Source organism: Oncorhynchus mykiss, chromosome 17 (genome assembly GCF_013265735.2).
Source record: "Oncorhynchus mykiss isolate Arlee chromosome 17, USDA_OmykA_1.1, whole genome shotgun sequence".
NCBI lineage: Eukaryota > Metazoa > Chordata > Actinopteri > Salmoniformes > Salmonidae > Oncorhynchus > Oncorhynchus mykiss.
In genome coordinates, this window is record NC_048581.1 from 21,424,450 (window position 1) to 21,442,544 (window position 18,095).

The 18,095-nt window shown below is 44.5% G+C and overlaps 1 protein-coding gene across 1 annotated transcript; it reads right to left on the reverse strand.

Moving 5' to 3' along the window:
• Nucleotides 1-4,898: 4,898 nt before the first annotated feature.
• Nucleotides 4,899-15,038, reverse strand: LOC110493440 (ATP-sensitive inward rectifier potassium channel 12-like). The gene is made up of 3 exons (XM_021567707.2): nucleotides 14,780-15,038; nucleotides 8,963-9,164; nucleotides 4,899-8,755 (listed from the first exon to the last, which is right to left on the reverse strand). The coding sequence occupies exons 2-3, from the start codon at nucleotides 9,052-9,054 to the stop codon at nucleotides 7,123-7,125; spliced, it is 1,725 nt and encodes a 574-aa protein (XP_021423382.2). The 5' UTR covers nucleotides 9,055-9,164; nucleotides 14,780-15,038; the 3' UTR covers nucleotides 4,899-7,122.
• Nucleotides 15,039-18,095: the final 3,057 nt, after the last annotated feature.

An 18,095-nucleotide genomic window follows, 5' to 3' on the forward strand; every position in this document is an offset into this window, starting at 1 on the left:
AGAGAGAGAGAGAGAGAGATGGAGAGATGGAACTCGAAAACAAGATATCAAGAAAATGAGAGAACGAAAGAACAAGAGAAAGAAGAGAAAGAGAGATGGGGAAAGATGGGTAGAGTGAGACCACTAGAGAGAGAGATGGAATTATGGGACTGAGTCATTAGCAGGAGGTTGAAAATTATGGTATTAAAATAATGTGAAGGTGGACAATGGCGTCTGTGACTGGCTGGCAGTGGCCCCTCAGTCATAGTGTCAGCACCGGGCTAGTCATGGCATTTTTACACACAGACGTGTAGGATGTTGACTACTTATTTAGCTTAACCATTCTTCAAATCAAATCAAATTGATTTATATAGCCCTTTGTACATCAGCTGATGTCTCAAAGTGCTGTACAGAAACCCAGCCTAAAACCCCAAACAGCAAGCAATGCAGGTGTAGAAGCACGGTGGCTAGGAAAAACTCCCTAGAAAGGCCAAAACCTAGGAAGAAACCTAGAGAGGAACCAGGCTATGAGGGGTGGCCAGTCCTCTTCTGGCTGTGACGAGATTATAACAGAACATGGCCAAGATGTTCAAATGTTGATAAATGACCAGCATGGTCTAATAATAATAATTACAGTAGTTGTCGAGGGTGCAGCAAGTCAGCACCTCAGGAGTAAATGTCCGTTGGCTTTTCATAGCCGATCATTAAGAGTATCTCTACCTCTCCTGTTGTCTCTAGAGAGTTGAAAACAGCATGTCTGGGACAGGTAGCACGTCCGGTGAACAGGTCAGGATTCCATAGCCGCAGGCAGAACAGTTGAAACTGGAGCAGCAGCACGGCCAGGTGGACTGGGGACAGCAATGAGTCCTCATGCCAGGTAGTCCTGAGGCATGGTCCTAGGGCTCAGGTCCTCCAGGAGAGAGAGAGAAAGAAAGAGAGAAAGAGTTAGAGAGAGCATACTTAAATTCACACAGGACACCGGATAAGACGGGAGAAGTACTCCAGATATAACAGACTGACCCTAGCCCCCCGACATAAACTACTGCAGCATAAATACTGGAGGTTGAGACAGGAGGGGTCAGGAGACACTGTGGCCCCATCCAATGATACCTCCGGACAGGGCCAAACAGGAAGGATATAACCCCACCCACTTTGCCAAAGCACAGCCCCCACACCACTAGAGGGATATCTTCAACCACCAACTTACCATCCTGAGACGAGGCCGAGTATAGCCCACAAAGATCTCCGCCACGGCACAACCCAAAGGGGGTTGTATCTCTTGGTGTACAATGTATCTCTCAGTGTTGCTACATCTGAAATGATTAATAATCAAAGATATCCCAATTACCAACAAGGAAGGAATTGTGTTTCATGTTTTGTCATAATATTGTAGTCTGAGCACTTAAAGCAGCAATCAGCAATTGAAATAATAACAAAGCGATCTTGCTTTCAGTAAAAATCGGAGGGATGGGGCTGGAGAAATGTAACCACTGTCAAATTCATAGACACTGGTATCTGTTACAGCAGCAAACGGGGGACCAACCCCATATTAATGCCCATGATTTTGGAATGAGATGTTCGACGAGCATAATAATAACCTCTGAGGTCTCCCTCAATCAGCAGTGATCCAATTAACCAATTAGGGCTTATAGTAGTGGTGGTATGAGAGGTTGCAGACAGCACCACTTTCAGCCCCAGGCCTCCCCCTACCTTTCCCCCTCTCATTCAGACTGTGCTGAGTTCGGGTGTCATGTGGTTTTGGGTGGAGGGGGGCATCATTAGACCAATATCCACCTGTATGGTTGCCCAGGACTGCTGTGGATTCCTGTGTTATTGAGCAAAGGAGTTTGACGCATATGTAGTTATGTTGTCTATATAGACCATGGTAAGTAGACTTGCTTGTGAGAGCCAGAACGGCTCATAGGAGCAGGAGCTGATCTTCTGTTTCTGTAGTGTGAGGCAGCTTGATGTGCCAGTAACCCCCCTGGACAGGACGCTGGTCTATCGCAGGGCCTTACCCCCAATCCATCTCCTTAATGCTGAGTGGCAAGCAGAGGCGCATCGGGTCCCATTTTTTACAGCCTTTGGTATGACTCAGCCGGTGATCGAACTCCCAACCTTGCAATCTCAGGGCAGACGTTCTAACCACAAGGTGTTGGTGCAGATGCACTTTTTCTGTCACATTTAATTGAACCAGGAAGTCCTATTGAGTTCAGAAGACCTCCTTCCCAAGAGAGACCTGGCTGTGTAGCTATGGATACAGAGGGAAAGATCCAGCAGACTACTCACTTGCAAAACATAGTTTACTTCTCTGGAAAATGTCTTTCTGATGCTGATCAGAGGGGTAAAAGGAAGATGCATGGGAAAATCAATGGGAAATTGGCCTGAGGGACGAGAGAGGAGAGAAGAGACTAGTCACTTTCCAATCATGAGTTTTTCTCAGAACATTTAATTAAGCTGAGCGAACAGCAGAGGGCCTGAGGGCCTGAGGCAGCCACTGAGATGCCCGAATGAAAGACTCTGTTGTTGGCGGAGAGGAGGAAGACATGAAAGGGGGAAGAAAGAGAGGAAAGGAAAAAGAAATAAGGGGATTTTCAGTATTCTTCATACGTGGTGTCAATGTTTTTCTCAGCAAACATAAACAGTCTTGTATATTCACGCACCGAGACAATAACGGATGATCTGCATGTGGTTACAGCAGCACGCATTGATACATGTGATATCCACAGGTGTTCCTCACAGGCTAGACACCTCACCTGATCTCAGAGCCTCAAATAGACAAATAGACAGACAGACAGACAGACAGACAGACAGACAGACAGACAGACAGACAGACACAAAAGCACACACGCACACAGACACACACACACACACACACACACACACACACACACACACACACACACACACACACACACACACACACACACACACACACACACACACACACACACACACACACACACACTTACCCCCACCCCCCCCACACACACAGCCTGTGGTGGTTCTCAGTGGTGTAGCCAGCGTGGGCAGCCCAGTGTAACACAATGCCTCTCTGTCCTCCAACGAATGGTTCACAGCTCCACAACACACAACAGGTCATTATGGGCCCTAGGACCCCCAACCCTCCACCACTTAGTCCCCAATACTGTCCCCTACTGAGCACACACACTAGCCCCTATTCCCTAACACTAGCCCCACTGCCCCACACAGCCCCACACAGCCCCTCACAACCTCAGGGCAGAAACCAACAGCAGCAGAGGAGGTCTACAAAGCATTAAAGCAGCCCCCTGCCAGACAGCCCAGATCCTAGATCCTCTAGTCAGCCATTATGACTGACGGAGTCTGGAGAAAGGTCACCAAAGGTCACCCAGCTGGTCGTTTTTATGGATGTTGATGACAAGGGGGTGTGACACAGTGGCTAATTAACCGACATCAGTAGAGAGGGAGGGAGGGAGGGAGGGAGGGAGGGAGGGAGGGAGGGAGGGAGGGAGGACAGAGAGATAGCGTATGAGATGGGGAAAAGGCTCGTTTGAACTGACAGTAGTAGAGGAAGGAGAGAATGATGGAAGGATGAGAAGGAGAGAGAGATAGAGATGGGGAAGTGGCCTGTTAGAGCAGGAGAACACATTTAATACAATTAAAGATGGGAATGATTTGATTACAGGAGAGGAAGATGTTGGGGAGACATATGACATTGCTGGAGTTTCCCCTGTCGGAGCTCCGCAACACCGACTGCTGAAGACGTGTAGAAGAATTGTTTCGTTTTTGCTCTTGAAAATAGAGTTTAAAAAGTTATAGCTTTTGCTTATAGTTACCTCACCACATCAAGAGATTAAATGAAGAGTTTATTTCCAAAACATATATATATATATATATATATATATATATACACCAATTTCACATTTGCGTTTTTTAACCAGTGATTGCTTATGGGTTTGATGTGTGTGTCTTCAAAATGCTATACTGTAAGTCCATTGTTTAGCTTGAATGGTCCTATCCTGTATATTTGTCTGTGATATGTGGTTGTCTCACCGAGCTATCTTATAATGAATGCACTTACTGTAAGTCGCTCTGGATAAGAGCATCTGCTAAATGACAGATCTCCTATTACTGTATTGCATTTTATTTAATTTTTTATATAAACATTGATTTTATAAATGTATAATTTGTACAGTACTCTATAAAAAATGTAGTTATTTGTTCCATTCGACTGTGTAAAACCTAGCAGTACTACTTATTCCTCTGAGAATGAGGCGGCTATATAGCATTTTGTCTCTCTGAAACGAAGCCATCAAGTGTTAGATTTTAAACAAATACATGTCTGTCATTGAACAACCCCATGACATGATTAGACAGTGAAAAAACACACCAATCTCTTTCATAACATCTTTAAACAATAAAAGTTGATTTACTAACATTTCTGAAAAGGGATATTGTTTTGGAATGAAATTCTTCATATACAGAAAATAAAGGGTTCCGGTGAGCCTTAGCACTTCAGAAAATAAAGGGTTCCGGTGAGCCTTAGCACTTCAGAAAATAAAGGTTTTGTGACTAGTCGTCTTTAAAAAAATTGTTATGGTTGACTGATAATTTACCACATGAGGGAGCTGGTATACCATACTCTCTCTTCCGTTGGTCTGTTGTGGTGGAGCAGTCTTCACTGCCCCCTAGTGGTGAACTGGCTAAGTACAGTAATCGACTGTGTTGTGTTAGCAAGCTGTTCCTCCTCTCCTCTCCTCTCCTCTCCTCTCCTCTCCTCTCCTCTCCTCTCCTCTCCTCTCCTCTCCTCTCCTCTATTCTCCTCTCCTCTCCTCTCCTCTCCTCTCCTCTCCTCTCCTCTCCTCTCCTCTCCTCTCCTCTCCTCTCCTCTCCTCTCCTCTCCCCTCTCTCTCTATCTCTCCCTCCCCACTGCCCCTCGGCCTAGTATGTCCTTCTCCAGTCTGTATCTATTTCTATTTTTATCTAAGCCTCTCTCCCTCACTCTCTGGGACGTTTTAAAAAACAACTTGCCAAATAAAAACTCTCTGTACTGAGCTATTTGAGTACGACACAGATTTGGGGTAATACCCCAGTTTTGGATTAGAAAGAGAGAATGGTAAGAAAGACAGGTGTGTGTATGGAATTACCTCTGAGTCACTGAGCTAGAGAACAACAACCCCCTGCCTTCACATTACACACACACACACACTTCCCCAAACCAGGCCAACCAATGAGCAGTCAGAAACAGGTGGACATCAACATGGGGTCAGTTTGACCTTTGACCTTTGTGACTGATGGGAAAAAATTGTGTGAGAACAGAGCAGAGTGTGTCAACCAGAACAGCTACTGCTGCTTGTTTATTATTATTATTACTAGACATTTATTCATTCATACAAAACAGCAATTAAAATATTTCATTTTTATTTTTAGATATTCCTTTTGATAAAATACAGAATAAAGTGCTCTTTATTCTTTATCTGGAAAATACACGCTATTTCCAACTCAGTTTCTGTTCAGATTCATTGTTTTTCCATCATTTATTTTCCGTCATAAAATATTTACTAATTTTGGAATACATAGCTCATGTATCAAACATTAACAGTAATATACCTTAAGCAGGAAGACAAAATTACCATGGTTTCTAATAGGTCTGTGATGTTACCAGTATCGCAATATTCATTGGAAACACAAAGCAGACCAAACTCTTTGGTTCTTAAAAAAATGTATGTAAATTATTGGGTGCTATAGCTTGGATAATAAATAAATGTGACTCTGAATGACAACATAATGATGTTTGTTTCCAACATTACGGATGTTTTCCTGAAGAAGTTAAATCCGCGTCATGCTTTGTTTCCTTGACACAATATTAACGAGTATCGTGATATTGGTATCATCCCGGCCCTAGTTTCTAAGCATGAAAAATGATTTATTTACAAACAGAAAATACTTTTTAATACCACATCAACTTAATTTGTGGTTTTGAAAGTATTAATGACTCATGACAGCTATCTGTAAATGAAAAAAAACTGTACCAAGATTTGGTTGAATGGAACCAAAAGTCACTTCACAAAGAATATTATTCCAGAGAATATATACAACTGAATATTGAATACAATAAGAATGAATTTAAGTCTTACGCTATAAAATACAAATTTAGACTCATGTACTGAACACAACTATGTTTAAAAACAAAAAGAAACTCAAGAGAATAATAAAGTCATTCAACCTTCCTTCTTCGCTGTGCTGCAGAATTCTTTCCTTCTCTCTGTGAGGACTTTGGTTGGATACACAAAAAAGCAGAGGAACTGTACCAAGGGCACATCGTTCATTCGGGACACGAGACACGAGAGTCTTCTATGACTGATTCACACTACAGGGCCGACCCAAACCACAATGTGCTGGCTTCAGGGCTGTACAATTAAAAAACTCTAAAATGCTATTTGGAGAAGAGCAAAAAAAAAACACGACCTAAGCCATTATTACTATGGTTTCTGATGCTTCATTCACCTCAGTCGATCTACAAATGCATCGCCTAGCTACACAAGTAGCTCAGCACCAGGATTAAAAACTATAATTTAGGTACTGAGGGAATCTGTTAGCAGAAAGTATTTTATTAACAAATGGTAAAGCATTAAAAAAAATGTTTTGAAATGTTCCTGCAATTCTACACATTTTGACGTGACTTATGGTTAATATGATGTCTGAGTGAGAGTGACTAACAAAATCAATGGGGGAACCCTGGAGGTCAGTCATTTGGTCATGATTACTACAAGTTCAGTCTAGACTAACTAGACTAATTCACCTATTTTAATTTTATTTTTAACGACATGGGCTAAATGAGTGACTGTCAGTGAGTGACAGAGAAAAACTGGGGCAGCCAAGTTTCAAAATCGCACCTTGTGTATTCTACTAATCTAACTCTCAACAGCAAGTTGAGACCCCAAATGAGTTCCCCAAAAATACATATATATATATATTTTTTTTTTAATTAACTAGGTCTGGACCTCAGTGTCCTCATATGTAGCTACGGCCCGGGCTGGCTTGGATATTTTCCTCTCACAATATCCTTTCTAGCACAGTTCCAGCAACTACAGTGGATGCGTAACCAGGCCAGCCCAGGATTGTCTTGTCTCAGTTTGACTCGATAGCGTGAATCAGTCACTACACTCCTGATTCCCTCCTGAAGCCCAGCGCATCAAGAGCTATACCCGGCTGCAGCCTGTCAATCTGATTGTCCATGTCCAGCACACACAGCATGCTCATGTCCACCGCTACCTGGTCCTGAAATCTCTCCTGGAAGATGTCTAGTTGTACGTCCCTCTCCTCCCCCTCCCCGTCGTCCCTCCCCCCCAGCATCACACCCATCTCCCCTACCTCCTCCCCCTCCTCCTCCCCGCAGCACAGGGCCACCTCGTTCTCGTAGCAGAAGGCGCTGGGGGAGTGTGGAGGCAAGAGGTGGAGGCCGGAGGACTTGGGACCGAGAGGGGACACTGACCGGGTAGAACTAGAGCCGGAGGCAGACGAGGGGGAGCGGGATCGGCCCGTCATCTCCCGGAGCTCCCTGGCGCTGCAGTGCGGAGTAGCTGGCACCTCGTAGGTCTTGTGGAAGCGGGAGTAGTCTACCTGGTAGCGGTGCTCCTTCTCGAAGACCACAGGCTCGAAGCGATGGCCCCACAGGATCTCCCTGGCCAGGTAGGAGGAGCGGGCCTGGGTGGTCATGGCCGTGGCCTCCACCATCCCCTCCAGTATCACCACGATCTCAAAGTCCTCTGTCGTCAGGTCGGCGCTGCTCATGCAGTACAGCGGACTGTTCTCGTTGATCTCGTGGACCACGACCAGTGGAGACACTAGGAAGAGGCGGTCCAGGCCCTCGTCGTAGCCCACGTCGATGTCTGTCTGCTCCATGGGGAGGTACTCGCCTTCGGCAGTGACGTGCGGCCGGATGAGCTGCGCCCGGACGTGAGCCTCCACGATGTGGCTTTTCCTCATGTTCCCCAGGCGAAACATCAGGCACAGCTTCCCGTCCCGCATGGAGATTACCGCGTGGTGCGAGAACAGCAAGGTCTGCGCCCGCTTCTTAGGTCGAACCATCTTGGCCATGATGGTTCCGATCATGAAGGAGTCGATGATACAGCCCACAATGGACTGGACCACCACCGTAGCCACCGCCGCCGGACACTCCTCGGTGACGCAGCGGAACCCATACCCAATGGTGGTCTGGGTCTCTATGGAGAAGAGAAACGCCCCTACGAAGCCTTGGACGTGTAGGATGCAGGGCTTCCACTCCACCCCTCCTCCCTCCAAGCCGGCCAGAGGCCCCTCTCCCAGGCCGGGTCGAAGGTCGAAGTCCCCATGGGCCAGGGCCACTCCCCAGAAGACCACCCCGAAGAGGAACCAGGAGAGCAGGAAGGTAGAGGTGAAGAGGAGCAGCATGTAACGCCAGCGGATGTCCACGCAGGTGGTAAATATGTCGGCCAGATAGTGTTTCGTCTTGTCTTCCATGTTGTGGAAAACCACGTTGCACTGGCCGTTCTTCTTCACGAAGCGGCTCCGGACATGGTTGGGCCCCGTCGTGGAGATCTGGCGGCCGTTGTGGACAGGCTCTGTTGCTCGCAGGGCTAGCGAGCTGCCGCCTCCTCCTCCTTCTGACACTCCTCCTCCTCCACCACCACCACCTCCTCCGCCCCCCATACCCCTCCCAGTCATATTGTGGTGCATCAGGGGACCATGGCCATTGTGGAGGCCCAAGGTGGAGATCTTGAAGTGGTCTTCATCGGTGGCTACAATGCTGTATCTGATGTGAAACAAAAACCCAAACAAAACACATGAGTTTAGAGAGGAGGGCGAAGGAGACATGGCAGGTTTAAGAGTTAAAGGCCCAGTGCAGTCAAAAACATGATTTCCCTGTGTTTTATAGTCCAAGAATAGACAACAAGGACAGGCGTTTAGAGGCAGGAAAAGGGGGAGAAAAGGAGCTGATTGTCCTATTCCTCGGTCCTACCTGTTGACTCGCACCGCTCCCATGGCACCAGTGATCATCAGGCTGTGTCTGTGTGGGCAGTAATCAGGGCCGCGGTGGCCAGTGCCAACCATTAAAAGAGACCAGCTTGGTAGGAGGCTGTGGGCAGAGGGGCAGGAGGACAACAGCCTCAGGTCTAAGGACCCCTTGGAGATATCAGCGTTGCCTCCTTCTGATGCATTTCCTGGAATGACAGCAAATCAGAGAACAGTATGAATTTTTAAGGTCATTCAGAATCACAGCACCCAATGCACAGTATTCCCACATCTACACATGTCATGCAGGAGGAGGGTGGGATGGTCAACTCTCTTCATGCGTGAAGAAAAACAGACAAATATTCATCATGATGGTTATAGATTGAGTCCCTCGTAGCCGGTCGCCCGAGGCCCCTTTATGTCAGCATGGGGTGGAACACACTAACAGACATAGGAGGGGCCAAAGGTCTGAAAGAGAGGGGAATCTGTGCTGAACTACTGTTAAGGGAACAATTGATCTGGTGTTTGGCTTGATGACAGGGTTAGAGGCCGGGTGACGTAGTGGGTTAGAGCTAGTACCCATTATGTGATCGCTAGACTATCAGGGTGACCAAGGGAAAGCGTTGCATAACAGCCGTAACAGGTTTGTAGCTGCACGCTATAGAACAGCAGCACTGGATGGTTTGAAGGGAGGTGTGGAGTTAGCTATGTGTAGAAAAATAGTGGCAGTAGCTTACTAAGGCGCTGTGACATCACTGCTGGGTCAACGAAACTGACTCGTCGACACACGTCAGCACGGAGTTATTAAAACACAGACTATTAAAACACGCGCACACACACACACACACACACACACAGAGTCCACAGACTGACAGGATTTAGCAGGGTTGTTTTTTACCTTTGCGTGACAGTCTATGGCAATTTTCTTCCCTCCCAAATACACACACACACACACACACACACAGCAGATGGACAGATGTTGCTCCTGCCGTGTGCTTATTGGCCGGATTGAGGATCCAGGATCCTTCCCAACTTAAATCCTCAGTAAGAGGCTGGGATAGATTACGTCAGCATTGTTACATATCAACCACTGTAGCAGCTGGACCAAAGGGGCTGAGAAAGGAAGAAAGAAAGAAAGAGAGAGAGAGAGAGCGAGAGAGAGAGAGAGAGAGAAAGAGAGAGAGAGAGATCCAGGGGGCTGACATGACATTATTGACATCATCACACCAGTTCCACTGTATCTTAAGGAGTGTTTAGTGTACACAGTGTTAACCAGGGTCACACGTATCAAGTCTTTCCATACCACTTCCCGAGGATCCTGGGAGTTTGATTGGACAAGAATGTGTATCTGAGTTAGGTTGGAGGAGAAGAATAATGCATATGAATGGAAGACTGTGACAGCTTGAGTTTCTCAGTTTGAGAGTCTATGGGATAATGCCAGATCATAACGAATCCATCGCTACAGACTGAGGAAACAGTAGTCTTTTCGAGTCAACCTGATTCCCATTGAGACGTGAAAATCCTAATGTAGCCATACTGTTAACCATATCAGCATCTTCAACATCGGAGGCTTCCAAGACATTTGATGTACTACAGATCTAGGACATTTTGTAGAATATACAGTACTAGTCAGTACTAGTCACACCTACTCATTCAAGGTTGTTTCTTTATTTTTACTATTTTCTACATTGTAGAATAATAGTGAAGACATAAACTATGAAATAACACATATGGAATGTTAAACAAATCTAAATATATTTTATATTTGAGATTCTTCAAAGTAGCCATCCTTTGCCTTGATGACAGCTTTGCACACTTGACATTCTCTCAACCAGCTTCACCTGGAATGCTTTTCCAACAGTCTTGAAGGAGTTCCCACATATGCTGAGCACTTGTTGGCTGCTTTTCCTTCACTCTGTGGTCCAACTCATCCCAAACCATCTCAATTGGGTTGAGGTCGGGTGATAGTGGAGGCCAGGTTATCTGATGCAGCACTCCATCACTCTCATTCTCAGTCAAATAGCCCTTACACAACCTGGATGTGTGTTGGGTCCTTGTCCTGTTGAAAAACAAATGATTGTCCTGCTAAGCGCAAACCAGATGAGATGGCGTATCACTGCAGAATTCTGTGGTAGCCATGCTGGTTAAGTGTGCCTTGAATTCTAAATAAATCACTGACAGTGTCACCAGCAAAGCACCATCACATCATCACACCTCCTCCTCCGTGCTTCACGGTGGGAACCACACATGCGGAGATCATCCACTCACCTACTCTGTGTCTCAAAAAGATACGGCGGTTGGAACCAAAAATCTCAAATTTGGTCTCATCGGACTAAAGGACAGGTTTCCACCGGTCTAATGTCCATTGCTCGTGTTTCTTGGCCCAAGCAAGTCTCTTTTTCCTTTTTCTTATTGGTGTCCTTTAGTAGGGGTTTCTTTGCAGCAACCATAAAAGCCTGATACACACAGTCTCCTCTGAACAGTTGATGTTGAGATGTGTCTGTTACTTTAACTCTGTGAATTATTTATTTGGACTGCAATTTCTGAGGCTGGTAACTCTAATGAACTTATTCTCTGCAGCAGAGGTAACTCTGGGTCTTCCTTTCCTGTGGCGGTCCTCATGAGAGCCAGTTTCATCATAGCGCTTGATGGTTTTTGTGACTGCACTTGAAGAAACTTTAAAAGTTCTTGAAATTTTCCGTATTGACTGACCTTCATGTCATAAACTAATCTTGGATTTTCATTTCTCTTTGCTTATTTGAGCTGTTCTTGCCATAATATGGACTTGGTATTTTACCAAATATATTCTGTATACCACCCCTACCTTGTCACAACACAACTGATTGTGCTCAAACACATTAAGAAAATTCCACAAATGAACTTTTAACCAGGCACTGTCACGTTCTGACCTTAGTTCTTTTATTATGTCTTTGTTTTAGTATGGTCAGGGCGTGAGTTGGGTGGGTTGTCTATGTTCCTTTTTCTGTTTTAGGATGTCTGTGTTTGGCCTGGTATGGTTCTCAATCAGAGGCAGCGTTTATCGTTGTCCCTGATTGAGAACCATATTTAGGTAGCCTGTTTTCTATTGTGTTTCGTGGGTGATTATTTTCTGTCTTTGTGTATGTTACCAGACAGGACTGTTTCGTTTCGTGTCATTCTCGTTTTATCGTTTTGTTGTTTTGTTTGAGTATTCATTTTCATTAAAAGGCATAATGAATACTTACCACGCTGCACCTTGGTCCTCCTCTCTTTCTCCCACAGACAAACGTTACAGGCACACCTGTTAATGGAAATGTATTCCAGGTGACTACCTCATGAAGCTGGTTGAGAGAATGCCAAGTGTGCAAAGCTGTCATTAAGGCAAAGGGTGGCTACTTTGAAGAATCTCAAATATAAAATATATTTTGATTTGTTTAACACTTTTTTGGTTACTACATGATTCCATATGTGTTATTTCATAGTTTTGATGTCTTCACTATTATTCTACAATGTTGAAAATAGTAAAAAAATAAAGAAAAACCCTTGAATGAGTAGTTGTGTCCAAACTTTTGACTGGTACTGTATATAGAGAGTAGGAAGAAAATGGCACCCTATTCTCTACATAGTGCCCTACTTTTGACCACATCTCATATGGCTCTGGTCAAAAGTAGTGCACTATATAGGGAATAGGGTGTCACTTAGGACGCAACCAGAGACAGTCAGGAACCACTAGTCCCTGAGGGAGAGCAGGAGTAATTAAATGTTGATGATAGTTATTAGCCGTTTCCATAGGAACCTCTTTCCCCTCCTCGACGCTCTGATTTGCCGTGTCGAGCGGGGATGATTTAGCATGAGGCACCGCCGCCGAGGTGAAGCCAGAGGGTAGAGACACCAGAGGTGTAAGTGCTCTCCTGAGTGACTGAGTCACATACAGGACTGATTCACTTTAATGTGGGTAAAACTGAATCACACAGAACAGAGACAAACACCCAGATGTTTCAGCGCATTTACATTTTGGCAGGCGCTCTCATCCAGAGTGATTTAAAGTAGTGAATACATACATTTTCATACTGGTCCCCCGTGGGAATAGAACCCACAGCGCCACAAGCGCCATGCTCTACCAACTGAGCACCCCGACCATAACCTACTCCACACCATAACCTACTCCACACCATAACCTACTCCACACCATAACGTATTCCACAACATAACCTACTCCACACCATAACCTACTCCACACCATAACCTACTCCACACCATAACCTACTCCACACCATAACCTACTCCACACCATAACCTACTCCACACCATAACCTACTCCACACCATAACCTACTCCACAACAGAACTCTACACAACACAAAACATTTAGGGCCTGAAATTGTCAATGCAGCTCAGATATGCCTTGAATCCGGAAACACTTAATCCCAGGGGAAATTAATATGAATGGATGAAAGTGTGTGTGTGTGTGTGTGTGTGTGTGTGTGTGTGTGTGTGTGTGTGTGTGTGTGTGTGTGTGTGTGTGTGTGTGTGTGTGTGTGTGTGTGTGTGTGTGTGTGTGTGTGTGTGTGTGTGTGTGTGAGCGAGCGCGCCCTCGTGTGTGTGTATGCATGTATGTTGGCGTTTGCATGTGCGTGTGTCGTAATCTCCTAATCCAAACTGTGATATGAAAGGTGGATGCAGTCAAACGACCTAGTTTAAATGTTCTTCTTTAATCTGATAATGACATTAAAAGGGGAGAAAGAAAGGAAAAAGAAAGTGAAGTATTTAGGTGACAGCACAGGGCAGGGCATCCGCTTGTCAGGGATGGATGGATGAAGGGAAGAAAGAACAGGGGGTATAGAGATTATGACATCAGAGGATGGGGTGTTACTTTTGATCCGGTTTAGCGGTGATTGGTGGCGTTGTGGCGTCGTCATCACTGAATGAAGCATTGTTATACATGATTATGGCAGACGTTATTGTAGGCAAGTAATAGGAAGGGGGGAAAGTTATGTCCGTCTTTTTTGAATGGCTTTGATGGGAGCTCTATGAACACAGTATCTCATTCAAATATGCACGATCTGCAGGTCTGTCACGAATGCACATGATTGTGTAAAAAAAACATGTCCTTCCCATATCTATGAAAAAATATGGGATGACGAGATATCCCATTCTTTGAATAGCCAATGATAAACTAAAATTATACTTTTTTTTTATAACACAGTGCAGGGTAGGCCTACGCACTTGTTAAACTATATCAAAGTTGATGCTGACGTGTAGAGCTGTCCAGTGCTGAAATCTATTCCCGCGCATATAGGAAACAAGAATGTCTGAATATAGGAATTATATGTCCATATCTGATCTAATTTCGAGTTTTGCAAATCAAACCTCTCAGCATATTGAAACTGGCATGCCACATCGCCTACGGCCTAGTCAATAAAATATGTCACACAATTAGGATTTGCCTGCGCATCATTTACAGTTGATTGACATTATAGGCCAGAACAATGCGTTATGTTAGCGGATTCATTGATCATTTTACAGTGTTTGTCTGAAGGACGGTGAACAGCAGAAGACAAAACAGGTTTCACTGGGCTCTACAAAGCGAGGAGTTCATGTCGTGACATAATACTGGTGAAAACAGACAAGATTACTCTGCAGTTTATTTCGGGGCCTTAACTAGTGTATGAAGTGAGCTTCGTCGAAACGCTGCATGTTAAGAACAACAAAGACTCTTCGACTAGCCAACCTAAAAACCAACCAATCTAAAAGAAAAACAGGTCAAGTTCATGACAACTTGTCCTGTCAATGGAAAAGTGTTTTCGCCAATGAAAAAACTGTCAACGATTAGAATAAATACTCACCTTTTGAATGGCAATGTTGTTAGCTACTTGAAAAACAACGTTGACATCCTTTCCAAAATAAAAAATAAAACACATCCTTAATGTTCTGTCCTCTCTCTACGAATTCCTTTTTGCAGCCCGTTTCATTGTCTCATAACGTTCATTTTGAAACTTTTTGTCTTTGAATCCTAATGTTCTTCCAATGTTCTGTTTTATTGCTTCCTTGCATCCCACTCAACTGCTCGCATTCGTTCTCTCTGTTGGACTCGCACTTGACTCAATAAGCGCTCGAACCCTGTGTATGTGAAGTGCGCACGGCACATCTCTCTGTCCCTAGCTAGCTGTGGGTGGGAGAGAGAGGGCGGGCGGGAGGGATGGAGCGCTTGTCACTTTGATTATGTCCCCGTTTACGTGGAGTTGTGTTCCTGAGAGTGTAGGTGTGCGTCCCTATTATTTTCCGCCCGCGCCACAGATTTTTATTAGACTGGCCTCCGGAGAAGAAAACAGGTTGCTATGCATTGCTCGGATTTTCAGTGAATTTAGATCAGTGTTAGGCTGTACATGCGAGCTGCCTGTCTTTGTGCGAGTTTGAAGCTGCATTATTGAAATGTGAATAGATTTATAGAAATAGGCCTAATAAAAAAGTTAATGACAGGAAGATGGTTGATTAAATATCCCTTTTGTTGACAACTACAGTATGTAATGTTAGAGTGCTTCATTTGATCACTCTTTTGTGGCTGGGAATTTTCTTGCACCGCAGGAAATCCAGATGAGCTTCGTGATTTACATAAATCCACTGAACACCCACACTAACACACTGTTATATTAACAGTATTGCACTTTTCATGTAGCCTACTTTTAGCCAGCTAATGTCCTAACCACCGATCCAACAACATTATGGACTCAACGTTCAAATCCCGTTGCTGCAGGATTATTTTGTTGCGACATAATTGGTCAAATTATGATTCTACATATATACGTAACAAACCAACTGAAGAGGGGGTGTGGGGTAAGAAACCAAGTCTCCCTAGTAACCTAGTGTGAACAGGCAGTTGAAATCGGATCCCAGTGTTGCATTGTGGAGCTGTCCAGAGCAGAGGTGCTGAAAACTACTAAAACGGAAAACGGATACTCCTCGAACTACCACCACCCTACCGTGGCCTGGCTGGCTGTCACATACATTTAGCCTCCAGACAAGTCTCAGCACCCGGCTAACAATCACCACCTCATTTGCTTTGTCATTGATTAGAGCAATATTTTACCACAGGGAGACTACTGAACTAGCGATGGAGACCTGCGGAACTTTCTCCTAGCTGCAATAAGTTCATCCAACTTTCTAATTTCCATCTAAGACACTACTGTTCATAGTTTAATTTATAATGAATAGTTGTATTGGCATCAGCAATGTCTCTTTTTTGCAGGGAAATATAGTTATAGTATTTCAGACAGACCACAAATATATGCAACTAGATCGTTTCTATGGATACCTTTCTTATTTTCTCTCTCTCTCTCTCTCTCTTACTTGTCTCAAGCAAACATTTATCTAAAATTATACAGTTGAACCAATTTATTTTTAAAACCCAAGTTCTCTTCAGCCAGACGTGGTGGTTGTTCAATGTACCGAGAGAGAGGGATAAAGAAAGACAGACAGAACGACAGACAGACAGACAGACAGACAGACAGATAGATAGATAGATAGATAGATAGATAGATAGATAGATGGAGAGAAATGTGGGAGACAGAGAGAGGAAGAGAGAGAAAGAGAACGAGAGAGAGATGGAGAGCGAGACTGAAAAACGGGGTGAATCAACAGTGTAGGTCAAGGTCAAGAGGGATTAGAGGCTCTATTCAATCTGTATTGCTGAACCGTTACAGATTGTGTGATATAAATGTAAAGGCAATTTCCTATTGAGCTGACATATTCAGCTTTTACTGTGAATGCAGGCTCAGCTAATGCGAGACAATTATGCTGCGAGTCAGTGCGAGTCAACCAAGCTGCGAGTCAACCACACTATAACACTGAACTTCTGCGATAAGGATTGAATAGAGCCCTAAATGGGGTGCGAGTGGGGAAGAAATGTGTGGGTGGGTTTAGATTCTAGAAGATAGAGGAACAAGGATGCTGCAGCTAATGACAAGAGGGGAGTTATCTTGCTGTTTGTTTACCGTTGTTTTGAGTGGGAGTAGTTAGGCCTAAATAAATGTGGAAAGAAGCAAGGGAATGTTACAGTAGGGATACAGTAGGTGTATTTTGATTTGTTGATCGAATCCAGGTATTTCTACTCTACTGTACCATACCCTACCCAACTCTGTATTCTACTCTACTCTACTATACCCTACCCAACTCTGTATTCTACTCTACTCTACTATACCCTACCCAACTCTGTATTCTACTCTACTCTACCATACCCTACCCAACTCTGTATTCTACTCTACTCTACCATACCCTACCCAACTCTGTATTCTGCACTACTCTACCATACCCTACCCAACTCTGTATTCTGCACTACTCTACCATACCCTACCCAACTCTGTATTCTACTCTACTCTACCATACCCTACCCAACTCTGTATTCTACTCTACTCTACCATACCCTACCCAACTCTGTATTCTGCACTACTCTACTCTACTCTACCATACCCAACTCTGTATTCTACTCTACTCTACCATACCCTACCCAACTCTGTATTCTGCACTACTCTACTCTACTCTACCATACCCAACTCTGTATTCTACTCTACTCTACCATACCCTACCCAACTCTGTATTCTGCACTACCCTACCATACCCTACCCAACTCTGTATTCTACTCTACTCTACCATACCCTACCCAACTCTGTATTCTGCACTACCCTACCATACCCTACCCAACTCTGTATTCTACTCTACTCTACCATACCCTACCCAACTCTGTATTCTACTCTACTCTACCATACCCTACCCAACTCTGTATTCTGCACTACTCTACTCTACTCTACCATACCCAACTCTGTATTCTACTCTACTCTACCATACCCTACCCAACTCTGTATTCTGCACTACTCTATTCTACTCTACTCTATGATATTCTGACTGAAACAAAGAGAAGGGAAGATCGGAGACTGCTTCCATTACACCTGCCCCACTGACAGAAATGAAATGACCATCTCTGTGTCTGTGTATTAATAACCATAATCTGTCTGAATGAGGCTGACTGGAGTAAGATATCACATAAGATATTAACTCTTTTTCATATGCACACCTTGCTCAAGGCATCAAACCACTGCTCCTGCATATCTCTCTCTCTCTCTCTCTCTCTCTCTCTCTCTCTCTCTCTCTCTCTCTCTCTCTCTCTCT

Bases quoted from the DNA above. Each gene is read 5' to 3' on its own strand.
- LOC110493440 (XM_021567707.2), bottom strand. From the start codon at position 9,054: ATGGTTGGCACTGGCCACCGCGGCCCTGATTACTGCCCACACAGACAC. The intron at 8,756-8,962 runs GTAGGACCGAGG...GTTTCACATCAG, and splicing joins GGAGCGGTGCGAGTCAACAG to ATACAGCATTGTAGCCACCG.